The sequence below is a fragment of the Aulonocara sp. 'chitande type north' Nkhata Bay genome, linkage group LG11 (assembly GCF_057382095.1).
Source record: "Aulonocara sp. 'chitande type north' Nkhata Bay isolate Kocher_YH1m ecotype deep benthic linkage group LG11, A_spYH_male_GT1.1, whole genome shotgun sequence".
NCBI classification, from domain to species: Eukaryota; Metazoa; Chordata; class Actinopteri; order Cichliformes; family Cichlidae; genus Aulonocara; species Aulonocara sp. 'chitande type north' Nkhata Bay.
Genome location: NC_141354.1, coordinates 24191831 through 24218662, shown reverse-complemented (window position 1 = coordinate 24218662; position 26832 = coordinate 24191831). Strand labels below are relative to the sequence as shown.

Below are 26832 nucleotides of genomic sequence, written 5' to 3'. Positions count from 1 at the left end.
GGCTGCTTTTGTGTGTCATAAATTTACCAACATAAAAAAAGCATTGTTTTTCCTTTTATAAAGTCATGTCTTTGTATCATTATCTTCTGTTTGAAACAGCCCTATCTAAAGAGTTGGTCCCAGGACCTTGGTGTTCCCATACTGTCAGTGGACTACTCTCTGGCCCCTGAGGCACCCTTCCCACGCGCCCTAGAGGAATGTTTCTATGCCTACTGCTGGGCTTTGAGAAACCACCACCTATTAGGTATATGCATCACACAGCATTGTTTATACTTGAGTATGGCTGTGTATCTCTCTTGTATATTTTCTGTTTCTTCTTTAAAGTCATGGGAATAGTATACAGCAGATTCACAAAGTACTCAAACCCTCTCATATTTTGTTCACTTTATTGTACTAAAGATTTAATTTAAAATGGATAAACAAAGCCATGGAGTCAGCTGGGAGCTTTCTGTAGATCTATGCAGTAAGACTTGAGGCATAAATCAAAGTGAGGGGTACAAAGCAACTTTTAAATCTGAGTGTTCCCAGGAGTCCGGTGTCCTCAATAACTGTGAAATGAAAGAAATTAACTACCAGGAATGTTCCTAGTATTAACTTTGTAGTGACATAGACCTTCAGTGTGATTTGATAGACATATTGGTCTTTGGGCAAAACTCTGAGCCTTATACCTTTCAAACACCAGGCACTGCTCATTACTTGCTAATACTAGCCTATGGTGAGGCATGGTGGTAGCAGCATGGGGTTATGGAGGAACTCTGTGACAGAATAAGCAATAACTTGTCAGAACTGACGAAACGCAGCAATGATTTCAAGCATGGAAAGGCATATTCTGGACCACTCAAGGATCAAAGTATGTCCTAAAGCCCACAGTTAAACCCCGGAGAGTGGAGATACCTCAAGATACAAGTTCATTTTCTTGCAATCCAGTCTGTTGGAGGTTGAGAGGATCCGCAAGGAAGAGTAGATAAACTGCCCAAATCGAGCTTGTATAAGCTGCCAGGGATCTTCTACAAGCTACTGATTTCATGTCTGAATACGTTAAATGGTTTTAAAGGAGATTTGAGTTTTTGATTTCTGGTTTAAAAAAAAAAAAAAAAAAAAAAGAGAAGAAAAAAATCTAAACAAGTTTGTGTTAAAAGTAAAGCTGTCTCTCTGTGTGTGTGTGTGTGTGTGTGTGTGTGTGTGTGTATATTCTACATCTTTGTATGCAGAAGTAACAGTATGTCCCTTAGGCAGATGAAAGAGAAGAAAGTTATTAGAATTACTGAGCAGGCACGTTGAAGGGATAACACCCACCTATTTCAGCGTGAAGGTTTCTGTGGAGTGCTTCTCTAAATCCTCCACTGCGTTCACCAATTGCTTGTACCTCCTGAGAGGATTCATTTATCACTTTGAAAGTGATCATGCTGTATGCTTCTTGCACTTTACTTGCTGTTCAGTGCTATCACACCAGTTGTGATGCTCAGTATTTCGACAGAAAAAAAGAAGCCATCTGGTCGGTTTGGGGTACGCTCGTCCGCTGAAGCACACTGTGTCAAATTAACAGAGATTGCAGTGCAATATGCTACTGCTGTAGTACAAGTCCTCAATATCATGGCTATGAAGTAGATAGGGAAACCCTAGTTACAAGAGCTGCCTATTACCACAATGGTGAACAGAAAAGAGAGTGTTGCTGTTACACTGCCTTTTTTCTTCTTCTTTCATTTCAGTAATGTCATAGTTTTTTTTTGTTTTTTTTCCCTTTAGAAAAGATGTATAAAAAAAGAAGTTCTTGTCCCCTTCATGTTATCTCATTTTTCAAAGTTTTCCCTGTGAATTACTTTTCTTTCTATCCGTCCTTGTACCAGAAGTCTATCATTTTTATTTATTTTTCCTTACAGGGTGGACTGGAGAGAAGGTGTGTCTGGCTGGTGACAGTGCAGGAGGCAATTTATGTGTGACGACATCGATGCGAGCTGCTGCTTTTGGTGTGCGAATGCCAGATGGCATCGTGGCAGCCTATCCAGCTACCCTGCTGACAGCCTACGCATCCCCTTCCCGTCTGCTAACACTCATGGATCCCCTGCTGCCACTCAGTGTGCTCTCTAGGTGTCTCAGTGCCTACGCAGGTAGGTTTGTGTGCATGTGTGTATTTCTGATTTTTACCTGAAGTTGAGATTTAAGTTGAATCCTATTTTTCGTTTCTGTCGAGCACATCTGTCTACTCCTTGTTATACATTACATAAACATATTGGTCAACCACCAGGTGACAGCTTTACTCTACTGGATGTATGATAAATTTTTATTGAAATAAGTTGTCAGGTGGGTAACAAACATTAAAATATAAAAGGTCAAGTTTTCAGCTCAACACACAAACAACTCACACAAAAAAACCTAGAGTTACATCACTATATTCAGGAGGCCAACAACGGCAGGGAGAAATGAGTTCTTAAATCTGCATCTTGGCAGATTAAATCTGCAGCTAGAAGGAAGAAACCTGCACTGTTGAGTAGTGATATCCGATACCAAGTAATATTCAGGGTGGTATCGACGATACTGATCCGATACCGGTACTTTGTACAAAAACTTATTTTATTTATTGTATCTCAAATTATAGCATAATAATGATTATAGAACATCAGATTACTTGTTCTTATCGCTTAATGCAGGGTTTATCATATAGAAATAAAAAAACTGAAGTTGTGGCTATTTGAACACCTTGCCTGCCTGCAGCACTAAAGGACTCCGTGAGAGACGTCTGTCTCGCCCTAGCAGCACCTGTCCCTGTCCTCCTCTTCAGTTCGTCTCAACATACGCTCGTCATATTCTGTGATATGATTTACTCTGAGGTGTTTGACAAGGTTAGTGATGTTGCCACAACCATACATGCCAACCCTCCCGATTTTTCCGGGAGAATCCGGAATTTCAGTGCCCCTCCCGAAAATCTCCCGGCGCCACCATTCTCCCAAATTTCTCTGAATTTTCCACCTGGACAACAAAATTGAAAAACCATATTGCAGAATTCATAGCGCGGCCCAGCCAATTCCAGTCTCCAACAATGACGACAGCTACTTAGTTTTAATATTACTCTTATTTCTCTTTCTGGGTCGCAAAAAAAACGTTTAACATATTTTCAGGTGAGAATGTAGCTGTGTAAACTTCAAATATCTGAGCCAACCGACACATCGTTTTCAAACCCCCGCGGTCTTGCGCTACTCGGGTTAAACATGATATATAAGTCACTTTGATAACTTAAAAATGTTATTGTTTGGCTTTTTCAGTGTTTTATTTGTTCGTGGGTAAATCGGTTAGGCTGAGATTAAAGTTATTCGATTAGATTAAATTAAATGTAACTTTATTAATCCATCGGGTGGGTTCCTCTGGGGTTTTCACACAGCTGAATAAACGTCAAACAGAAAACGATTAAAGAGAAGCGTGAAACGGTCGAGAGTTTACGTCAGCGCCCGGTTATATTTTAGATAGCAAGGAGCAGACGGCCGAGTTTCACTCCACGGAGGGAGCTCGTGACGTGCTACCCGGTTTTCTTTAGGCCGCGAAGGCCGGGTCCTCAGGTGGAAGCAGCCTCTGAATTTGGACACCCCCGCTGTTTCCAGGCCGGTCAATAATAATGGTGACATTTAATGTATTTTATCCGATAAATAAACACTGTAAAATGTATTTATCACCCCCCCCCACCCCAACAGCCCTTTTGAATATCTCTCTAATTCTGAGTTCTCAAGGTTTGCAAGTATGGCCACAACACCTCACTCTTGGAGCACTTTTTTGCCACATGTATCGCAAACTACGTCTCAGCTGTTTGTGGAGATAAAATAAATCCGCACATGACTCCAATTACGCTCAGCCATTGTTGTGAGTGCGCACGCCAGCGGTTGCGAGACATTAATACAGCTGTATTTCGCACATAACTATGAAAGGCAGAAGAGGAAGTAGTTCCTTTGAATGTAGACAATCCGAATGTTATAGTTTCTTTCCACTGTGTTCCTGTTAATGATAAACTACAAATTTACCCTAAATTACTAAAATATCGATATTTTAATGTGAGAATCGATTCTAGAACATAATTGATTGGTACGTTGAAACCAAGCACACCATTGTTTTTTTCTTGTGACATTACCAATGAGTTTGATGTGTTACATGGCCCTCTTCCTATTGGAAAAAAACAAAAGTTGTATCCAAGATGTCCGACTTCTAAATGGTCACCACCCATCTTGAGGAGTTTGCCCCCTCACATATACTAATGTGCCACAAACAGGACTTTAATATCACCAAGTGTGTGTGTGTGTGTGTGTGTGTGTGTGTGTGTGTGTGTGAGAGAGATAAATTTTAGTTTCACAAGGCAGGAGAACTGAGGACAATGAATGACTGCAGGAATTGGCTAACAATTTGTGACAAAGAGATTGGCTATGCTGACTCTCCTTTCAATAACTGAACTAAAACACTCATCATTTTTCTGTTCCTTCCTGCTGTCCACATTGTGTATTGTTGGCTTTGCAAATAATTGTATGGCAGTATTGAACGCACTCTGTCAGCGTTTACTGGACTATTATACCTCTCTTATTATTGCTTTCCTGTCTTCTCTGTTGTTATTCATTTGTGCTTACTGAAGAATAACAAACACTTTTATCCATTTTGTACATTTACTTCCTTCTTTTATGTCTTCTTCTCCAGGCAGTGGGCCACAGACCGAGAAGCAGGTGGAGAAGGTGAGCACGCTGAGCCTGGTGAGGAGAGACACTGCACTTCTGCTGCGAGATTTCCGACAGGGAGCCTCCAACTGGATCCACTCTCTGCTCGATTCTAGCAGAGCTCCAGCCTCCACCAGCACAGCACCAGAGGCACCAACAGAAGCCACAGGTATACAAGTAACTGTTATAGTTGTTAGTTGTCAGGTTGGAACATTAGGTGTGGCTTGAATGTATTTGATAGGCAGTTGCAGTCTGTCCATGTCTTGGTCATCTGCCCCTGCTCAGATATGTGTGGGTGTATATCTCCCACATTCTGTGTTTTCATTGAGCCAATTAATATAAGTGTTCCCCAAGTTCATTTACACCTCTCATGAAAGAGGTCAGTGATATGAGAACTTCTTATGCAGCATCTAACTAATTATTGCTTTAGCCAAACCATTTGTGTAGTACTCCTGTGTCCATATTCATATCAGTTCTCATCTTTGGGATAGCAAAGCATTGACAGTAATTGTTAATTGTAGCCACCGTAAATCTGGTGGCGAATTGTAATTTTCATGGTGTGCCCCTTACCTTGGTGACACCCCCACAGCTGCAAGCCCAGTCTAATGAGAGTATCATTGGTGGGTGTACATTAGTAAAAGGCCATCATGGTGCTGAGATGGTTCATTATTAAAGAGATAGGAGATTGGTAGAGCTTTGTGAGACCAGCTACTAACTGCTGTGTTTTGACAGTTCAGGGCGGGCAGATGCTATCATCGTGTGACAGCACTTTTTGAATTTCCTCCACCTACTTCTCATCTCTTCCAGATATAGCTCAATTTGCATTCTAGGCTTTTAACTATTGGCTGTCAACCAGAGGACATATGATAAGTGGAAACAGTAGATGAAGTGAAAGTGATTGTGTGTCACCAGTGTTATTTTTCATGTGTCCTTCAACTGTGGTTAGTCCAAATGAACTAAATGCCCTCTTCATTCTTAATATGCTCTGATCTGTCAATCCTGTGTCGTTTCTGAAACTTAATTGTACTATATGTTTGTTTCTCATTGGCATTCTTAATTTCAGTTGTGCATTCATCAATATGGTTCCTTCTGTCCTTGCTTCCTAGATGCAGTGAGGAAGAGCATTTCGGAGGCGAACATCTCTTCTCCTCATACAGACCCACCTGTCCCCACGGATCTTTCGGAGTTCCCCAACAGGAAATTATCAGTGAAGAGCCAGACGTGCCAGAACTTGGGATCCTACAGCAATCCCATTCCCAGCAGTGCACCGCTGCTCTCTGAGCGTGCTGTAGGTCATGCTTGAACAGCTTGCTTTCAGCTGATGCTCTTATGCAGAAGAACCTAACAGTATTAAATGGCCAAGATCTGTTTCTTTAATAACACCTGGCTGTTAGTGGGAATCATTGTGAGAATTAAACCTGTCGTTATTTGACAATGGGTAATTTAATGATGATTGTAGCACCACTTTAGTGAAGTGAAATCCCACTAGCCTCTTGTCTTTGATCAGGATATCTCTGCTTTCAGCTTGCTTTAAAAGGATTTGGCACGCAGTTGTAGCCTTTTTAAGAGGTCGAACATTTTTGGGGCATTGAAATATTTTGGCCGTTGATCAAACAATGCTGTCTACCCTGTAGTGATGTGCATGTGTCACTTTGATGAACTCATCCGAGATTGTGTCACCCATCCCTCACAAACAGATTTGGCTTTGAAATGCTGACAGGATATCAAAAGGTTTTGGTTGTGCGAGTACTGGCAAGGTGTTGCAGATTATCCTCATATTTTCTCGCAGGCACACTGGATTAGTGGCTGGCGCAAGCAAAATTAGCAAGCAGAGGTGACGTAAGATATTAAATATGCTTTTCCTTCTGAAATGGGAATCGCTCAGCCAAGAGTCAGGCACTGAGCCAAGATTTTTCCAAGGACAAAGTGGCGTGTGTGTTTACATAACTGTGGCTCATGGCTCATCGCTAGGCAGTGGTGCAAGTTTCAGTCATTATGCAACTGTAATGTTTAGTAAGTTTGGGGAAACCTGCAGTCAGCTTAGATTGAAGAAGTCATTTGGACGAGTGATGAAGCAGTTCTCCCATTGAAAACTGAATCCAGATGGATAGAATAAACTTTATAGGACTTATAAAACCAACTTTTCTTGTAAAAATGTTTTAGCCTTTCTTATTTTTTATTGATATAAAGATATCCTTTGAACTAACCTAATATTTTCTCATCCTTTATGTAGCCAGAAGATGTCAGTTTCTTCTTTGCCAAAGATGAAGATCCCTCAGTGATCACTGACCTGTCTTCAGTGGCCATACCACCCCCTGCTGGAGAGGAGGGCTCACAGCAGGAGCACCCCAGGGAATTTCCTCTTGGGTTTGAGCCACTGCGCTCAGAGCAACTAGCAGAGATGAAGGTGGAGAGCTCTCCAGTGGTCAAGGATCCTTTCTGCTCACCTCTGCTAGCCCCTGACAGCATGCTGAAAGGGCTGCCACCTGTACACATAGTGGTAAGAGGACGTAAACGGTTAATTACTGAAATTACTGGTTCGCAGGTTACTTGTACAAATCTATTGTTTGCGTTACTCATTGTGTGCTAACAGTAGTCTATATTTTATAGCAAAGTGTTTTCTGTGAGAACGTGTGTGTGAGATTCAACTTCAAGTATAAGTTGAGCATTATAAAGGTAGACTGGCAAAAGCACATGCTCCCATGGTAGTGGCTATGGAGTTTTCTGTGGAAGCGCAGCCTCCCTCAGTAGATGGAGTTTAACTGTGTGTCACATAACTGTACATATTTACTGTCTAGTCTTCTGAGAACTTTCTGAAGACTTATTGTTCACTTAAAAGTTGAGACTTGGGGGGCAATGGTGTCATCACTGGCTGGAATTGGAGCTTTTGATTGTATTACACAATCCCTTTCGATGCATTATATACTATACATGGTGCTGCAGAGGCATTAAAGTGTTAACTGACAGCATACCAAAAGATGTACGTGGTTTACAGATATTGAAGTGAAACAGTGTGATGGGAGAGAGAGGGTAGGTTAAAGTTATGTTTTTCCTTTTCTCTTTTCTTATTTTTGTTGTTGTTGGGTTTTTGTTTTGTTTTTTGTTTTTTTTAATTCGCTGGAGTGAGTCAGTGAGAATGTAAAGAAATTGGGGACAAAAGAGACTGAGGATGCTTGGCTTCGTTTTCTTCATCCACTAATTAAGATTCATGACATGTCTGAAGGGAATCCAGATTTGCTTCTCACCATTTCTAACCCTTCTTTTCCTCTCTCTCCCCACCCTCAGGCTTGTGCACTAGACCCCATGCTGGACGACTCTGTAATGTTTGCCAAGCGTTTGAGGAACATAAACCAGCCCGTCACTCTCTGTGTGGTGGACGACTTACCCCATGGCTTTCTCAGCCTATCTCAACTCTCAAGGGAGACGAGGGAGGCTGCCAATGTCTGCGTGGAGCGAATTCGCGCCGTCTTCACACAGGACACACCCCCAGAGCCACGGAAGCACCGCAAGTTGGAACGGACCGACGGGGGTGTGTCAGCATCTTCAGGGGAAACCAGTTCTCTCTTTGTTGGCCCCACTGAGGGAGGAGAGCTAGCTGTCGGGAGAGGGGCTAAAATTGCTGATGGGGAGGGCGCAGTTGCTGTGGCAGCCCAGAATAACACTGATGCTGGTGGCATTGGGGCTTAAATAAGGGTATATAATAAAAAAGGGGGACTGCATTTCACTCGAGGAGAGAAGGAGTAAATGAAAGTCGGACAAATTTAGGCAGCGTAGTGCCTATATGCAAGGCAAAGCATCCTGAAAACAGACAGGGGGTGGGAAATGCAGTCTAGCATATCGCCCAGTGTTTGAGAGACAAAAAAACAGCAGAGGAGGAGCACTGAAATATAACTTCCTCTGCTTTACAATTCCTGCCACTTGTCTGTGCACCATTATACACCAACGCAAATCTGGCAGACAAAGTGAACGCACCCACAAGAGACAGTCATGTTTTAGAATAAAATTATTTAGCAGCTACTTAGATCAAAGACCAGCACTCACCCACACACACACAGCAGTCGTACTTAACAGAGTTGCTGTGAGGCAGCAAAGGCTCGGACATAAAGAGGCACAGACTATTCTCGAGACGAGGCCTGAATGGGTGATTCATATAGGCCGAGGCAGTGATTCGAGGCCCTAATCAGATAGTAGTAGGGACACTATATGCTTCAGTGTGGAGTCACCTCTATCAGAATGGCCATTTGTCCGTTAGGGAGCGACTCTAAATAACACTTAATAGCTCCACATTGTGTTCTCAATTACGCCAGTTTAGCAGTCAATACAGCTCACTTTGTGGATGGTAACTGTGTAGACTCTCTCCAAAATAGAATTACAAAGCTAGAACAACAGCGTGAAACACTTGAAACTGGATAATTGATTCACTTCTTTTCTCATATTTGTTGCAGTTTTAAATCATTTTATGAATTCTATGCAGTAGTATTAGTTTTGTTATTTATATCAGTTTTTATTGCAGTTATGCCAGGCTTAAATGTTCTTTTCTGTTCTATATTATATAATGAACTCTTTTCATTTCTTTCCCCCCATGTTTTTCAGTGTGCTGAATATTTACCTCTGCTTTTGTGTGTGTGTAGCAGCAGCTGTTCTGACATCGCTGGCCTTTCCAATTAAGCTTCTGTTCTACCCTCAGCAATATACAATGATCAGAGTAAATGTAGAACATTACACAGGCACAGAGTGCCCTGCCTTGTGCATTTTTGTAGTGATATAATAATGCTAGTACAAAGACTGGACTGCATTAGTTTGTAGACAAGTACACTTAGGATACATCTTGTAGGTCTTTCAGTGACAATCATTGCTTTGATATTTTAAAATGTTTTTTCTTTTTTTCTTTTTTTTTCCTTTTTTTGTTACAGCAGCAGAAAGTCCAGCTCTCAGCTATCAATACACATTTAAAATTTCACTACAGTGATTTCCTCTCAAGTTGCCCTGGTCACTGACTGTGTGCTACTGTTCACTACTTCTCTGCACAGTAGGGACTGTGTCAAAGTGCCACTTCTCTGTAGCTGTGGGATTTCCTGCCTGACAACTCTTTTTCTTTCTTTCTTTCTTTCTTTTTTTCTTTTTTTTTTTTTTAAATTACAAATTGGAGGCTTTTAGGAAAAACTTAAGCAAAGGAAAGGGATTGCAGAGGTGTGCTGTAAAAGCCATTAAGACTTTTGTAAGACATTTTTGACCAACTAAATGTGTCTGGTCCATCATATATATATTTTTTAGCTCCCCACTGTCAGATTTGGGCGTTTCTTTGTTTACGATAACCTGAGGACACTCCCTTTTGCATGTTGCTATCAAAACACTTTTAAGTATGCAAAAATGTCCTTTGTAGGGTCAGTCCCTCTATCACGTCTAAGTAAATATAGATGCCAACAATGCTGGCACTGTCCTGCCCTTGCCTGGTAAGAGGGCTGGGGTTGTCAGGTCTGTAGAGAGGGATGCTGTGTGATGAATTGGATTTAGCTGATGCTCAGAGAGCAAAATCCTCCCCCTGTTCAAGAGCAGGATTTTCAGTAGGAAAGTCATGCTACAGGATTATACCATACTCAGTTGTCAGCTTCAAGTACTTACTGCAGTATTTTTAGTCAGATTGATGGAGAGAACAAGGACCGAGAAGAGGAAGAAAGTTATACAGTCGCTCTTTCCGAGATGCTGGGCCGAAGCAAGTGTTTGCTTTACTAGCCGCTGTTTATGCTCACTGTGCACTTTTGCAGTAGTTGCACTGTCGCTCAGTACAAGTTTAATTTAAGCAAAGCTTGAACATGTCACCTCCCTCCCCTCTCCCCGCTCTGTGCCTCTGTCTGTGGCTGAAATGGAGAATGGCTGCACACATAATCACAGTTGTCTGCTACGTGTTGAGAAACACGACCTCTTTGTGTTGTGTTCATATCAGACAGGAATGGCACTTCACACTCTAAACTATTCATAGTATTAATTAGCTGTTGTTGAGAGATGTCTCTAATGTAGTCAAGCCTCTGTGAGACAACAGTTTTTATCTGATATAATGTACACAACCTCATCCATACTGAAGTCAACACCGCACAGGATGAACAACAAAGGTGACGGGCCATTAGCAGTTTCTTCTATAAGGAATTTGAGTTAACTTGCTTTATTTTGATTTTGTTTAAATTGTGTCAAATTCTTATAGGCCTTCCTATGCCTCATATCCTTGATGACCCTCGAGCATCAGGCTAACCTGAGTGCAGGCGGTGGACCAGGGAGTCCTTGTGGTGTTCTGATCAGACAGGCTTGCTGATTCTCATTTTTGCTTCTTTTGTTGAACCGTTTGGTGCTTTAATGCTGCCTACAACTATTAGCTGAAATATTTTGTTCAGTATTGATTCATTTAAAGCTCGGTTGATGTTGTCTCGTGTGTTGATTATTTTGTTTAATGAGCAGCTGCTGTGGTAGTTGTTTAATATAGCTGTGTTGTTGTTGTTGTTGTTATTATTATTATTATTATTATTATTATTATTATTATTATTAATTCAGTCTCAAGTCGTGCAGTATACCTCTACAGTTTGACTCTATTCACTAGAGATTTTCTTTGCCTCAGGCTGTTTCCAGTGAAATGCAATGCTAAGTGCAATACTGCTACAACATGAGCCATTGGAGCAACATTTGCAGCAAACCTGTGTAGTTACACACCAGCACAATATTTTTTCTTTTCATTCCCTGCTTCCTCCATCACATTTTTTTTTTTTTTTTTTTTTGGTGCAATATGTTTGACTCACTTCACAGCTCATATGTAGGTTCCTTGAAGCTTGCTTCCTTTACAAACACCTCTGTGTTAAACTGACTTTAAGCACTTTGCAGAAATGTTACATGTCATTCATTTATGGATAAAGTTTCAAGTTGAACCAAAGACTGAAGCCAGAGTCTTGTAACAGAGATGTGCTGACATTACTGCTTAATGTTCACTGTTCTCATTGAAAATGCAGGTGCTAGTCAGTGTCATAGTCTGCCTGCACTCCATATGCAAATTGCACTGCAACAGTTCTGATGTAGAATATGATTAGCCTTTAAAAAAAAAAAAGCTTGTATACATGACAAGCCATAGACTATAAAAGTGAGATGTTTTAAGTTTGTTTTGTTGCTGTTCTTTAAAAACACCGTAAGTGCAAACCCATGAATAAAAAGAATGTATATTAAATATTATGATTTATGTAGATATTTTTACTTAAATTTGTTAATCAGATTGGTTGTAGATTGATTTTTGACTGCATTTCTTTGCAGGTTCCACGTTAGGGTGATGTGTCTGCTGCGCCAGGCTAGTTACTTCCTTTGTTGATTTTTATCCAAATAAAATTCTGACATGAACCCTGCTGTTTTTGTATTTAAATTTTTTGAATTAACCTTTGTTTATCATTGATCTCACAAAAGGTTAACTAAAAGTCACAGACTATGACATACTGGTTATAATTCAATCAGATATGACTTTTTATACAAATTGAATCAGGATTCGGGATTACATTTTTGGACAACGAAATTGCTTAAATTAACTTTTCTAACATTTTGATTCAGCTTAGACTTTGGAAAAGGTCAATAAGAAGTGTGACCTTTAGCTAAAAAGTGTCATCTAAAACCAAAAGTACACAGCACAGACGGCTCTCTGCAGAGAGGTGCGAAATGAAAAAGTACTCTTAAGTAGTTTTGAGGCGCTTGCCATTTGCATGAGTGTTTTCATGTGATGCCACTTCTCTCCACATTGCACATGCAAAGACCTGCAAGCTCTCAAACTGCTGAACTTCTGATTGCTACAATTATTTTACAGATCAACGTGGTCATAAAGGTGATTGTGTGACTCGAACAACACAACCGCAAGTAAATATGTAAATTGGCTCTATTTCATCCACTTCAATTGGAACTGTAACAAAGTAATACTTAAGTTTGCATATAGTAATTTTATTGTAACAGCATTTTACATCCTAAAAATGCCCTATACCTAAATGATGGAACCCCCATCTTTTTCTCATGGGTAATTTTCTAAGTAACTCGGCCCATTGAGTCACGTTGCCGCTGATTCTTCTGGTTAGTAATATCATATTTGGGGCCAGGAGACCAACCAGCATCTGTCTCAGCGCAACTTCATTAGAAGTGCGTGACCTCTAATGGAAACATGATTGTAATCAGCCATGGCATTTTGAGCGTGTGGACATGTCGCATTGACGAAGCACGAGCGGAACCGTGCGCGCGCTCGGCAGCCGCCACCCCCTCCCTCCTAAACAACCGCCATCCAGCTTCACCTGCCGGAGGGGGGGCACATGCATTGAGGCAGCCGGCGCGAGCGCGCCTGATTCCGCTCTCTCTCCGTCAACGCGCGCTCTCGCGCGGAGACTGGCTTCTGGGAGCTCGGAGAGCAGACGAGCGGCAGCTGAGGAGAGAGAAAGATGGAGGTGAGGGTCGGGGAGAGACTCCTGTGCCTGGCCGTGCTGTCCAGCGTCCTCTGCATGGATTCAGTCCTCGGGAAATACGTGAGAGGCGTCGTCAACACAAAAGAGGTGAGCGTTTGTTTCCCCCCCCCTCTATCTTTAATTTGTTGCCTTGCGACAATGACCCCACCGCTCGCTGACAGAAGCGAAACCGACTTGACTGCGAATCCGTTCGCAGGTGTCTCTTTGGTGGACTGTTCCGTTAGACGAGGGGCCAACAGCCGATTCACGGATCAAGTTGCCTCGCATATGTGCACGGCTCTAGTGTCAGCGTGTGAAACACACTCACCTCTATTCTGCCCTAAAATCCCGCGCCATCTACGTGCGTATTATGCGTGGCGTATGTTTTACCCTCATCACGATAGTCTTCTGTATTATTGCTGCCTCTAAAGCGGCATCACGCCAGTTCAGAGCTGGAAATAAATCCTAGGAAGTGGTTACTCTTCTTTAAGTCCCATCCGTGTGTCCGGGGTTTTGTTGCCATGCTTGGATGTAAATTAGCAGCGGCTTTTCTGTTTATGATCGGAGGACCTGTCACAGGTGTGAGTCATATGGCCCGTGGCACGCGGCGGTGGTTTGCTGTTTGTTGAACCTGGGCTTAGTACCGCCTGTTAAGGGTTTGGGGGGAAGCTGTCAGCATCGGGATCACTGTTGTCCTGACGAGATCTGCGAGTTCAAATGTTGACTCTGCAGCTGGAGCAGGTATCTCTGCGCTGCTTGGAATTTACCACCTCCTGTGTCACATCTCTGCAGGCATCCACGCGAGTTTGTTGGGATCAACTTTTACATAAATGAGCAGTAGAGTTGGGTCTACCATTTTGTTGTGAGTGAAGCAATAGCCCAATCAGAAGAAAGAAGCAACCACCTCCGACAAAGTTATTAATGGCTGTTTTGAACGTGATCGGGATACTTAGAATATCTGGTAAAAAGCGAAGGAGACAATGTGGAATCAGCTGTTAGTGTGTAACATACACACAACATTGAGATTATGAAGTCAAAATGCATATGCTGCCGAAGTAGTTTCTTTTTCATCGCGGGTTTGTTTTTACTTGATAAAATAATAGTTTCAGCTTAACAGGGGCGCTCTCAGCTCTTAAAGCCTCCTGTTGCCACAGTGGAGTCACTCAGTGACCAGAAGCAGGGAGGTAGGGTCCATTGTTCCACTGTGTGGCTCAGATATCTCTTTGAAAAAGGCGGTGGTGGTGTTTGGTCAGATATTTTGCTCACGTCATTGTACAGTTTTACCTCACTCGTCCCAAAAAGAAGATTTAAACAGAAACACCAGACATAATAAGCTTTGATGATTCCTCTTACCTGCTGACATGCACTGCTGGCTTGTGTGCTCTTGACTGCAGTTTAAGAGGAGTTGAGCCAAACGGTGACATTGAAGTCACCATTTTTAAATCTGCAGGATGACGATGGAGATCAGAATAGATAAATTGAACAGGAGGCACTCATCCATCCATCACGGCTGGAGAGATGCCCTTGAACACAGGCTGAATGTGCACCTGCTCCAGTGGAGCTGCACAGTGGCCAGCAATATAGGCTGCACTGGGCAACTTCCAACTGTTTGTGTGCATGTGTGTGACTGTCCAGCTGCTGAGCAGAAGGACAGCCATCTACTCTTCTAGAAAACCACAGTGAAAAAAGATTTAGTTTTTCTTTATTGCTGGCCTTGTTGTGGCAGGCTGGTAATAAAATATTATTCATGAAAAGTAAATCTCATAATTTCATGAACCACTGTAGGCTGATTTTTTTGTTCTCACAGTTAATTATTTCATCAATCAGAAGTGGACAAAGTTTCACCAAAAAGGGCAATGCCAGTGAATTTTTCTTTTTCTTGCTTAAAAATTATTAAAATAATTGCTGAAATTGTTGCTATTGGGTTACTTGTTAATTTATCAGCATGTACCTTTTTTGGTTTTATTGCAGAAGAAAAAAGAAGAAGAAATATTATGAGAATAAATAAATGAATAAAAGGAAAAAAACGAACGCTTGGTGTCTCCTAAAAAGTTGTGGTGCACTTTTTTTTTTGGTTTCGTTCTGTAGCTGGTCAGATATTAGTTGAGTGCCTAAAGAAAACAGAGCACTTTGAATGACATCCTGCAACACTGGGCTTGACATATTGATATTGCGTGTGTGCGTGTGTCTCTGTGGTTCACTCCTCATCAGTCTTGCTTGCGCATTCCTGCCCCAAGGTCATCCACTAACTTTACTCAATATCCTGCCTCTCTTAGATACAGACACACACACACTCCCATGCACACAATCATGTTGACTTCACACTCCTATCAGTCTGTCGCGCTCACATGCTCACTCATTGAATAAACTCTGCTTCGGTCCCTTGATGCGGTAGCTGTGTCAATGCCTGCAGAGGTGAAGGCTGAGTTTGTGCAGAGCTGCAAATTGATAAATGAAATTTACCTCACTGGGAGAGGGATGAGCTGTTGAAAAGTGCTGGACAGCTGGAGAAATATATGGAGAGGCACACGCCTAGTTGTCCAAAGGCAGTGGTGCGGACTTGTCAACAGCTTTCTTGGGGCTGGTCGATGTGTACAATTAGTCTAAGTGGCTCATAGTGTGTGGACGCACTGATAAAATGTCCCTACAGAGGGGTGGTGGTGCTGTTAGATTAAAGGACAGGAGAAGGACGCCATTTTTAAAACCAGTTGGGAAATTTTGAGAGGGAGAAAAAGTTTGCCCTTCTTTAGCACACAATGGCACAGGACCTCTGAGTAAGGCAGTAAATCCACCCTATGCTTCAGTCTGGGTCTCTTGTGTTAATGTCCATAGAAGCGTATGAGTTTGTAGCATACTGATATTAAAAATCAGCTGAAGCAAAGACTTTATTCAACCAGGCTATATACAGCTGAGCTGTATCTCTGTTACATTTTAGCGGCACACACCTGCCGTTGAACCGTGAAAGTTTAAGTGCCCGCCTTTAGCTTTGGTGTTTTAAGTACTAAAGCTGAGAAACGTTAAACGCTCAGAAATCTTGTATTTTGTCCTGCCATGAATGAAACGTCTGTTACTGACACCATCCAAGCAAATATTGCAATCCAGTTAGAAAAAGTGAATAAACTTGGTTAGTGAGCTGTAAAAATGACTTCTTTGTATTTTTCCCCAGGATGCTGGGAGTTGGTTTTAGAATGGGGCGGGGAAGCCCATTGAGCAGAGGTGTGCTGATAAATATCGTTGCTAATGTTTCCAATTGTTTAGCACCATTATGCAGACTTTTAAAACAGCTGGAACTTTTCATTGTTTGACTTACAGACAGAACAGATAATTATAGATTTCAGTTTATTAAGGGTCATTTAATTGCAGTTAATCAAAGTAAATTTGTCTACAGCAGTTGTTAAGTAGCTAAAAAACACTGTAAATTGATTTGTAGAGAAGTGTTGTTATTGAAGGAAAAGAAATGGAGCAGTTTCTGGGTCAAACTTGCTTGATTAGAAACTTTTTGAGTATTTAACTGCAATTTAAAAGCAGTGGACTCTTTCAAATTACAGTTTTGGTATTGATAAATCAGTAAATTAATCATTTAGTCCTAGTTTTCTGCCAACTATTGGGCATTAAAAGGGAGGTGGGCTTGAGGATTCAGTGCTGAATACAGATATTAAATAAAAATGTCCATGAGCAGGTTTAAATGTTTGTGTTCTTCACAGTTAATTAAAATTTGTGGTTTTATAAAGAAAGGTCTTCAAACGGTTGCCTTTTAAAAATCAACAAATGGCCTTGAAACTTCTGTTTCTAAATGAAAAATCTAACACCACGTTCAGCAGCATACTGCTGCCCACCGGGCCTTTCCCCGTCCTAAAAATCAGCACCTCACATCACATAACACTGACATATGTCTGGGTTGATAAAAGCAGCAGATCTGAAATGAGGGATTTTGCCAGGAGTTCTTGGTTTAATAGGATCATGAAGAAGCCTCATATGTGATGTCTTACTTTAATTAATGCCGTGTCTTATCTTAAAACATGCCAGTTTTGAACTCTTGAAATTCACCCAGCAAGACTTTTAAGAGTCACTTAAAAGTCCTTTAGCTTGACTTTGAAGTAAGTTTTGGGAACCCTGTGTGGATAGTGTTATCTAGTCCACAACTCAATCAGTTTTCCTTTATCTCTTTTTAATGAGGACATTGTGATCAGATACAGGTGCCGTATGTGTGTAAGTAGGTGTGGCGAGTGGGCGTTTCATGTGCTCATAAGCTGGGTTTGACATGTATGTGTATTTTTATGTCTGCAAACCCAGCGTGTGCTCACTGAACCCCCCCCCCCCCCCCCCCCCCCAAAAAGACAAAAAAGAGAGCTGAGTGTGTTTGCATGTGTGCCTGTGCGTGAGTGTGTTTAATGCATTGCAGCATTGTGTAACCCTGACTAATGAATCATTGAGAAGCCCAGCGGGCCAGGGGTGACTTGACTAGCTGATTGGTAATTAATTGTTAATGAGGCTTAGCAAGCAAACAGGGTTTTTGGTGAGAAAGAGAAAAAAGATAGAAAGCTACTGAGATGAAAGGACAAAGTGTGAGGGAGGGGGAAAGAAAGGAGGAAAGAATAAGACTGCGAGAGGCTGAATTGACCAGATACTGCATCAAGGCATCGCACTTGATTAATGGGCGTACATACACACATGTACAAGTGCAACAATGCACACACACTCTGGAAGGTGGTTGAGTGACTCTGCATCACAATGCAGCGGCCTTGGGGAAATAGGAAGACTAAAAGGGGATTAAGGTAGACACCTCATCCACTGTTGCTGTTCTCCCAGGCTCATTGTCTTTTCTGGACTTCACTCACACACACACATACACACACACAAACACACACACACACACTAGTGGGAACGTAGTTGTTAACGTTTGTGGAATTGCTCAACACCTGTGTTGAACTATCTTTGCATCCAACCAACAGTATACAAGCTTGCTGATGTTGTCATGACTCAGTTAGACTCTGTTAGCTAACAGTGGATGCTTGATTTAAAGCATCCACTGTGGAATTGCAGTGCTGGGAAAGTTAAGTAGGAAACATAGCTGCATTTAAAAAATTATAAATAAATTGCTAAGTAAATAAATGAATACTGCACTATTCACAGAAAAATGTCATCCTTGACTCTGCATGTCAGTCAGACCCCTGCCTTCTAGAAACTTTGGGGTATTGGACATAACATGATTAATAAGTCAGGCAACTTCACTGGTAATGTTTTAATAGATGTAATGAATCAGTACTAATAATGAGTACAACTGGAACCTAATATGTGCTAGTTACCAGTGAGCTTACTGTCCAACTTCCCAGAATCATCCTGAGACCTAAATCTGTCCCTAAAACACATCACCTCAGCACTTGTGGGCTTTTCATAAGAACAAATTACAAGCAATGTAATATTTTTGTTGATAGCACATCTAGTTTGTTTTAAATATGGGTGGTCAGCAGGGTTCAGTAATGTATAGTAATAATCCCCCAGATTTATAGTTTTATTAGTAAACGACACAGAAATGACAATTTGCATGTAACTTAACTACTGAAATCTAAAAGCACACATGGGTAGTTGATCTGCTAGCAAGCTACTGAAAAATGTAGTTAAACTGGTTTAACTACATTCATTGTATCACATGCTGTTTAACTCTGTAGCAGCAGCAAAATATATTTTTCTTCATTTATTAATCCTGCTCATCAAATCATTGACTGATCACTTGATCAACAAGGTTGAAGGTTGTAATTATATACAGTCACCAGTCTGAAATCACTGTTTGGTGTTTTAGCCTGAAAAGTGACCAAAGCTACTCCAGTAATTAGAATAATTACCTGCTATACCAATAATATTTATTCTTTTGCGTTCAATGCTCGAGCCACATTTTCTGCTTCAGCGTGATGATATCATATACACAAGGGCAGGTCCATAGAAAGGGCTCTCTGAGTGTGTTGAGGAAATACTTGACTGGTGTGCACAGAATGCTCAGACCCATCAAACACCTTTCGGGATGAAGTGGATTGCCAATTGCAAGCCGGGCCTTATCGCTGACATCAGTGCCTGACCTCAGTAATGCTACTGCGGCAGAAAAGAACCAAATCCCTGCAGCCAGGTTCAGAAAACTTGAGTAAAGACTTTCTACAATAATATTGACTTTTATAGTGATATTCTTATGTCTATGGCTTAGGAATATTTGTTCTCAAACACATATAGATGTCAACGGGCTTTGTTCAGCAGTTCACATAATTTTGACTATGTACTGTGTTTTATTTTGTGTTTGGCTCCACTACTTTGTTGTTTCCCACACATAGACTTGGGGGAACCATCCAGGTCTATTAACAGTTGCCCAATGAAGGCAAATTAGCCTTTTTTCTTTTATCTATCCAAAATAATAACATAATCAAGCTCATTTGCTCTTACTGTGAAAGTTCAGTTGCAGGAAATCAGCTAGTCCTGTCTCCTGTTTCAGGTTGCTGTTACGGCAGTCCTTCAAGTCGCTCAGCTTGCTTGTCTCTCGATCATACACTCCTACTCCTACGTTACCTTCTTGGAATGCAGCTGGTAACTGTGGTCCCGTTTCGCACTGGAGATTTGCTGTAAGCTGAAGGGTGACTCTCACCAGAACGTGTAACAGGTGGAGAGCTGAGGCTCAACGAAGCTGCAGAGCAGAACAAGGACTGCCATCAGTACCTGGGGTTCAAGACAGTGGAATTTGAGTCTGTTCAGGGGTCTTGGACATTAGTGTGCACCCACTGCAGTCTAATTATGTGGCAAACACTGAAGTCTTTTAAGTCTATTAAGCATTTAATGGCAGTATGCATGACCAGTAGATACTGGGTCACTCATTGATGGTTTAGTTGATGCAATGCTTAAATTTGAGATGAGAAATTTTCAGTAGGATCTTGATAACTGGAAATTCATCAACTCTGTTTTTATTCTCGAGTCTTTTAGATTCATTTTTTTGTCACTTCATTAATCAGTAATTCACTTATTTGAACTTGATCCAGAAATTAGTGTGTGAAATTCCTGACTGTCCTCTTCGGTGTGAGAAGCTTATAGAGTTGGCAAGTAAGTTGAACTTAAATCCGCATTGAACCTCATTGTTTGGACTTGTATTCTACTCCCGGGTACCTGTGCAGGAAATTGAAGGACAAGTACACAGCAAAAACACAAAACAAGGATTGTGTGTTGCTTAATGTTTCTATGGCAGCTGCAAATGAAGGTATGCTGTGGTTGCTATGGCACTAATGGGGGAGGAGAGAGGTTTGTGTGTGCATTAAGTGATCTTTATCGAAGGGTAGGCATGTGTCACGTTGGCCATGGCATGCTGTAAAGTGTGTGATGGATGCATTCGAGCAATTCTGTGTGTGTTCGTGTAACAAAAGGGTCTTTCACAGTCCTGGCCTGTGGTGAGTTAAATTACACCCCCCACTATCTCAATAACCCAACTGGACCACCCCTCTCTCCTCTCTCCAGGGATTCATCTCTGGGTCAGTGTTTTCCTCTCCTGCCCTGGTTGTCATGGTTACTGCCTTAAGCGTCACCCAGGACGACGCACGGAGGTGGACTTGAGTCCCGGGCTTCACTGACTTTTGGAGTTTGCCATGAATTATAACCCAGAGGCTCCAGGGGCTGAAGCTGGCTGGCAGTAGCTGAAGCTGGCTGGCAGTAGCTGAAATATGGCTGCAGTTTTGTTTTGCTGTGATATATGGAGGCGGCGGCGCTAGCCATGCTACGCTGCTCTGGATGCACTTTATTTCTCAGCACAGAAATCACCGTGCTTGTTTATGTAGGGAGAAGGCAGGGCAGAGGTAATTACAGTATAATGGTGCATGGGGAGTTTTCTTGGTTGGTTGGAGATCAAGAGTTCATAACAACTAACCTCAAGGCTTGTTTTAATAAGAAAGAGGCAAACTGTGGTCTTTGGAGAGGTTGAAACGTGCAACAGGATGATACGCACACTGTGCAAGAAAATGTGCTCATGTTTTGGATCAGTATGTTTTTAACATTTGAGGAGCACAATTGATTTTAAGGATAGTAAATATTAAGCACAACTCTGAGATCAGTGTGAAGTTTGGACACACTAACCGACTCGTATAGGTGCTGGTACTGCACAATAATAAAATATTTTATCCACATTTCAGGGGCTATATCTGATTTTCTGCGCAGCATGTTATAGTTTAAATGAGCTTTTACCAGTGAAGCTAAATTAGTTAATTCAGTTATCATCTTATATGTTATATGCATGTGCCTGTTCCATTGTCATAGCCTCAATAGTAATCAGCAATCTTAGGTTAGTAAATAACTATGTGGCCACACCAAGTCAAGCCGAACCAAAATTTCGAAGACAGAATAGAGTAAAATAGCCTCTACGTCCTCTGATTTGTTGTCAGATAATATTGTCAAAGAAAAGCACTTTTGATAGACCATATGCAGCATATGGACGCAGCATGATACCTGCAATTTTTTAGTAGTGTTTCTACTTCAGTAGCATTTACCTACTCTGTATTGTCTTATCAGTGAATTTTGTACAATTCGGCGAACTGTCTTGCTGACGTGAATCGGCTAATATTAGCCAGCTTCTGTTGACAGATTACACACTCGGGCTGAGACCTGTTCACAGACCAGTGAAAGCAAAAGATAGATAGCTTCTGCTGTTAAGTCACAGCTTTTTTTTCTCTTTTGTTTAGGTGGTGGACATCTGCACTGGTGGTTAGTTGCAATTGCTTTACGTGCGAGTGATTTATTTATATTTTTTCCCCTCACGGGATTTACTATCCTTCTCGCTTTCAATCAAACATTCATTGTGTCACGCTGTCATGATTTCCACCATCTGGCAGCTGCACGAAGGGACTGGAGTTCCTTTTGACAGTTTAAAGATGTATTTTTAGGAGAAATGAATGTGTACAAACCACTGATACAGTAGACTAATGATTAATTCATACTTTTTGTGCAGTTGCATCTTGCAATAATAATGAATAGTTGTAAAAAGGTTGGTAGGGCTTCTTGACTGAAATTTTTGTTTGGTAAAAGCCAAATAAAATGAGTTTTCAAGTTTATCATCAGTTCAAGTCTTAATTAGGAAATCAGAACAAATTGTAATTTTATAGCAAAATTCTTGAATGGTTACATTTTTTTAGAACAAATTAAAGTGCAGATTTCTTCATTGTAACTTACTGTAAACCTTTAGTGCAGCTTTTAGGATGTGATGATCAGCATGTGCTTATGTGCGTATTGGTATCTCATGATAAAGTTTTGTGGGAGTTTGCGAAAGGCTTTTGGAGCCTCGTTTCTTCGACATATGTGACAGTGTATTTCTTTTATATGTTTCTTGTCAATTAAATAGACCAGCAGCATCTCTCCTTAGGTGACAACCTCAGAGAATATCTGGGATTGTGACATTTATAATGCAACACCTGCTGTCAAGGTTACCATATGCATCTTATATAGCTTGTAGAACCACTTTTAACAGGAATATTTTAAAGCAACCATTTTCTGTATGACTTGATAAGTCTCCCATCATTGTTGAGGAATTATGGCTCACTCTTCTTTATAAGGTTGTTTATTGAGTTCATTGATTTTTGGGCATTTGTTTATGCACAGCTCTCTTAAGGGTCCCCCTCATCATGAAAATCTGAACTTTGTCTAGAAAACACCTTTTTAATTATTTTGTTTTTCAGCAGATTTGCTGCTGTGTTTGGGGCCAATGTCCTCGTGCATGACCTAATTGTGGTCAAGCTCCAGCTTGGCTCTAGAATACTTAAGCACACAGAAGAGTTCATGTTTAACTCAATGACTGCAAGGAACCCAGGGTCTGTGGCTGCACAGTAAGCTCATACATAACCTCTCCACCATTGTGCTTGACAGTTGGTGTGAGGTGCAATATGAGCAAACATCTCCACTTTGGTCTCATCTCACCAAAGACATTGTTCCATAAGTCTCATGCTTTGTTCAGATGCAACTTCACACACTTAAGCTGTGCTGCAAGGTACTTTTTTAGAGAGAAGATGACTTCTGCAGGCAAAACAGGCCATTCTTGTTCAGTCTTCTGAGGCCTGTAGAATCTGAGATGTAGAACTTGGGTTTTTTGCAGTTTCCTTAAGCATTGCATCGTCTGATCTTTGGGTGGGTTTGCTGGGACATCCACTCCTGGGAAGAATGATGTTTTCCACTAATGAATCATCATTCTCACTGTAGGTGGAATTCAGATTGTTTGGAAATGACCTTATAACGCTTCTTAGATTTATGTGCGGCAACAATTACTTCTTTAAGACTGCTGATGACTTTCCTCTTTAGCATTTTGTTAACACACGCTTGAATACTCCAGACCAAAACATCTGCATTTATAGAGGTGGTCACACTTACTGATGATCAGTTAATTAAGTGCATTTGATTAGCAGCGCCTGGCTGCTCCTTAAATTGCAGCATGTAAATTGTTCTAATCTTTAAGATAACAGTCTTGCTTCATTTGACGTCATCTGTGGATCAGCATTAAAGCTTTTTCGTATTGTTTTTTTTGTCACAAATACAACAGAAGCTAAACTGGAAATTGTTTTAGTGCTGGAAGTAAATACTGTAATTGTAGGTAAGTACAGCTCAGTGCTTGTAACAAAAATGTGTTGTATTGTATGTAGTTTGATTTCAAAAATGAAAATTGTAAAAAGAAAATGAGGAGCTGCTTTTGGCTGCTCATTATTTCTCATGGGGTTACTCTGTTAGATGGATCTGTATGTTTGATTTCCCATTTTTATACTGGATGCTTTTCCTGATTCAAGCCTCCTCTTTATCTGGACTCGGGACAGGGGTTAAGTCTCCTGCTGGTCTCGAGCCAGGGGTCCTAGTGTGCAAGTTGAATTTGTTAACTGCTACGTATAAATCAAAATTCACAATGTTTCTTGCCTCAATGATTTATTTATTTACATTTCAAATGCATTGTTTAAACAGCTTTGTATTGTGTAAGTATCAAAATTAATCTAATACCAGCAGTGTGCAAACCTTTAAAAATGACATCCAGCACTAGATGTAAGCCAGAAATACTTTGACTTTGTCAGAAACGCCCAGCCTGTACCCTAAATTTAATCAGCTACTTTTGTAAACTGCAGAGGCCATTGTCTGTCATTTTGCTAGCCAAGCACTTAAGATATTGTTAATCACAGGCGACACCCTAGTGACTGTGAGGCTTTTACCACAAACCTGCAGTATTTCAAATATAAATCCAGCCTCAGTCTTTCCCCTAATGCCATTTGTACAAATGAGACTTCTACCATTTGGTGTATTAATTTTACAAGATTAGCTGTTACAACTTCTTAAGGATTTGATGTCTCATTTTAGTTTTAAAGCAGTTCATTCATTCTGGCTGCCTCAGTAGGGCCTACTCGCACTGGGCAGTCATCCAGACGGAGAAGCGTGTGTAAACAACATATAAGTGATGTGGTGTTAGTGCTGTGTTCAGCACTATGATCCATATCTACAGTGTGTGTCTACTAGGGCTGGGCGATATATCGAGTTTTTTAAAAATATCGATATATTTTCATACGAGATATAAGATGTGACAATATCGTTTATATCGATATAGTCTATGTTACGTTGTGGAGCCGCAGGTTTGCCTCTCTTTCGTCCACTTTTGTCTCTACGAAACGTTACTCGGCCTCGCCTCTCCTTCACTGAACACAACTCCGCCTCCCCCATAGCTTCACCTGCAGGCAATGACAAGATGAAAGCGGAAAATCTCCGTTAGCGAGTTACCGCGGATCGCCCCGTGCGTGGGGCTGGACGGCGTCAACGTGTTAGCGAGCTAACCGCGCTAACGACATGCAGCCCGAAGGGGCTGCACGGCCTAAAATCCTTTCATTTTCTCAAAACTCGACAGTGCGCCTTATGTATGAATTCTGGTTGTGCTTACTGACCGCGAACCGATTTTATGTGGTGCACAGCGCTCAGCAATCTGTCAAAAAATGTTTTAATATGACTTTGCTAAGCTAAGGAGCTGCACCGCTTGATGGAGCCGCCTCGCGGAGTGATACGTACTGTGCTTCAACGTAATATTACCGTACTGTGTGTGTATAAGGACCACAAATGGCACCTGTTCAGAGACGTGGTGCAGCTGTGAAATCTGTCTCTTTGTTATTATGCTCAGCGTCTATTAGTTTACATTTTGACTGCACAATTGTGAGCTTTTTGTTATGCACAAAAACAACATTGTTTTCTTTTATTTATGGACCATGATTATTTAATAAATGCTGATAATTTATTTATGAGTAATTTCTTCATGTACATCTACGCTGTATGTAAAGAAAATGCCCGTGTGACATCTGGGACACAGTGTGACTAAGAACTCTCTTTTTGTTCTTAACTTATGGCTTTTTAAAAAAAAATATTGAGATATATATCTTATATCGCCATGCAGCTAAAAAATATCGAGATATGAATTTTGGGTCATATCGCCCAGCCCTAGTGTCTACCCACAGCTGTATAGAACAATTTATAGAGAGATCACCAGTGACTGATCCACCATCCTCACGCTGCTGCAAGTACCTTATGTAAGCTCAGTGAAGTACACCATCAGCACTGTTATCTGGTCTCACGCTGCTAAGTTTATGGATGAATAATATTAAGAAGAAATACTTTTTTCTTCCTCTCCACCTCTTTCTTATTAATGTGCTCAGCAGCCCCCTAATGCCCTTTCTGCTTACCCTTTCTAGAAGTTTATGCTCTTGGCACTAGCTCTTTCATTTATACTTTTCTTTTTGTTCTTATTCTGTCAACTTCTTGGTTTTTCACTGCTTTTCTGCTTTCTTTTTTTTCTTTTAATGCTTCTTAACTCTTCCCTGCTGTTATAACTCGCTTTCCCGGTGTTTGCTCTTACTTGTCTTTATAGCTCCATTTATGTCCTCACCATCTCTTATTTTCTTTCTTCTCTTCCCTCCGGCTCCCCTTCCTTTTATATCTTTAACTTCCATATGTCTCCTTCCCCGCAGTCTCTCTGTTCTTTAGCCGAGCTGGTGCTGTAGCTTTCAGGCAAGTTAATGTCTGGCTGCTGGTTGGTCTGTTTACTGATATATCCAAGTAATTATTGGATAAGCTTTTAAATACATTTTGGATGCAATATCAGCATTACCCAGAGAATGTACGCAATTAAAAGTTTTTTGTTTTTTAACTTGTGCAACATCTAAATGTCTAATCTATTCTCCAACTTTACCTAAAGAAAAAACTCAACCATTGGAGTTGACTTTATCAGTCCTTGTGGAGGAATTTTGTGGGTTGTGGGGATTCATTTATGCACATCTCTCTAAGGTCATGCCGCAGCAGTTTTATGCAGTTTAGGTCTGGACTTTAACTGGGTCATTGCAACACCTTGATTCTTTTCTTTCTCAGACATCCTGCTGTGGATTTGTTGCTGTGCTTGGGCTCATTGTCCTATTTCATAACCCACTTTCAGCCAAATTTTAGCTATCAGACAGATGGCCTGACATTTGACTCTAGAATACTTTGGTATTTCATGGATGACTCAGTGACTGCAAGGTGCCCAGGTCCTGTGGCTGCACAGTAAGCCCAAATCATCACCTCCACCACTGTGTTTGACAGTTAGTATGAGGTGTTTGTGCTGATATGCTGTGGCGCTGTGCATCTCCACTTTAGTCTCTGCATTTTTTTTTCTTTTTAGAGAGAAAAGGCTTTTTCCTCACCTTTTTGAA

The 26832-nt window shown here is 41.1% G+C and overlaps 2 protein-coding genes across 6 annotated transcripts in view; both read left to right on the top strand.

Moving 5' to 3' along the window:
- The window catches only part of lipeb (lipase, hormone-sensitive b), a 28932-nt gene extending 16881 nt beyond the window's left edge, over positions 1–12051 (top strand). For all 5 annotated transcript variants that reach the window (XM_086311269.1, XM_086311268.1, XM_086311265.1 and 2 more), the window contains 6 exons: positions 100–244; positions 1881–2108; positions 4669–4854; positions 5792–5973; positions 6919–7185; positions 7971–12051. In XM_086311269.1, the coding sequence (XP_086167395.1) occupies positions 100–244; positions 1881–2108; positions 4669–4854; positions 5792–5973; positions 6919–7185; positions 7971–8372 (1410 nt within the window). In that variant the 3' untranslated portion in view covers positions 8373–12051. The remainder of the gene's footprint in view (positions 1–99; positions 245–1880; positions 2109–4668; positions 4855–5791; positions 5974–6918; positions 7186–7970) is intronic.
- A 967-nt stretch (positions 12052–13018) lies between these two features.
- Positions 13019–26832, top strand: part of tmem145 (transmembrane protein 145) — a 42092-nt gene continuing 28278 nt past the window's right edge. The window contains exon 1 of the mRNA XM_086311258.1: positions 13019–13237. Within this exon, the coding sequence (XP_086167384.1) occupies positions 13127–13237 (111 nt within the window). The 5' untranslated portion in view covers positions 13019–13126. The remainder of the gene's footprint in view (positions 13238–26832) is intronic.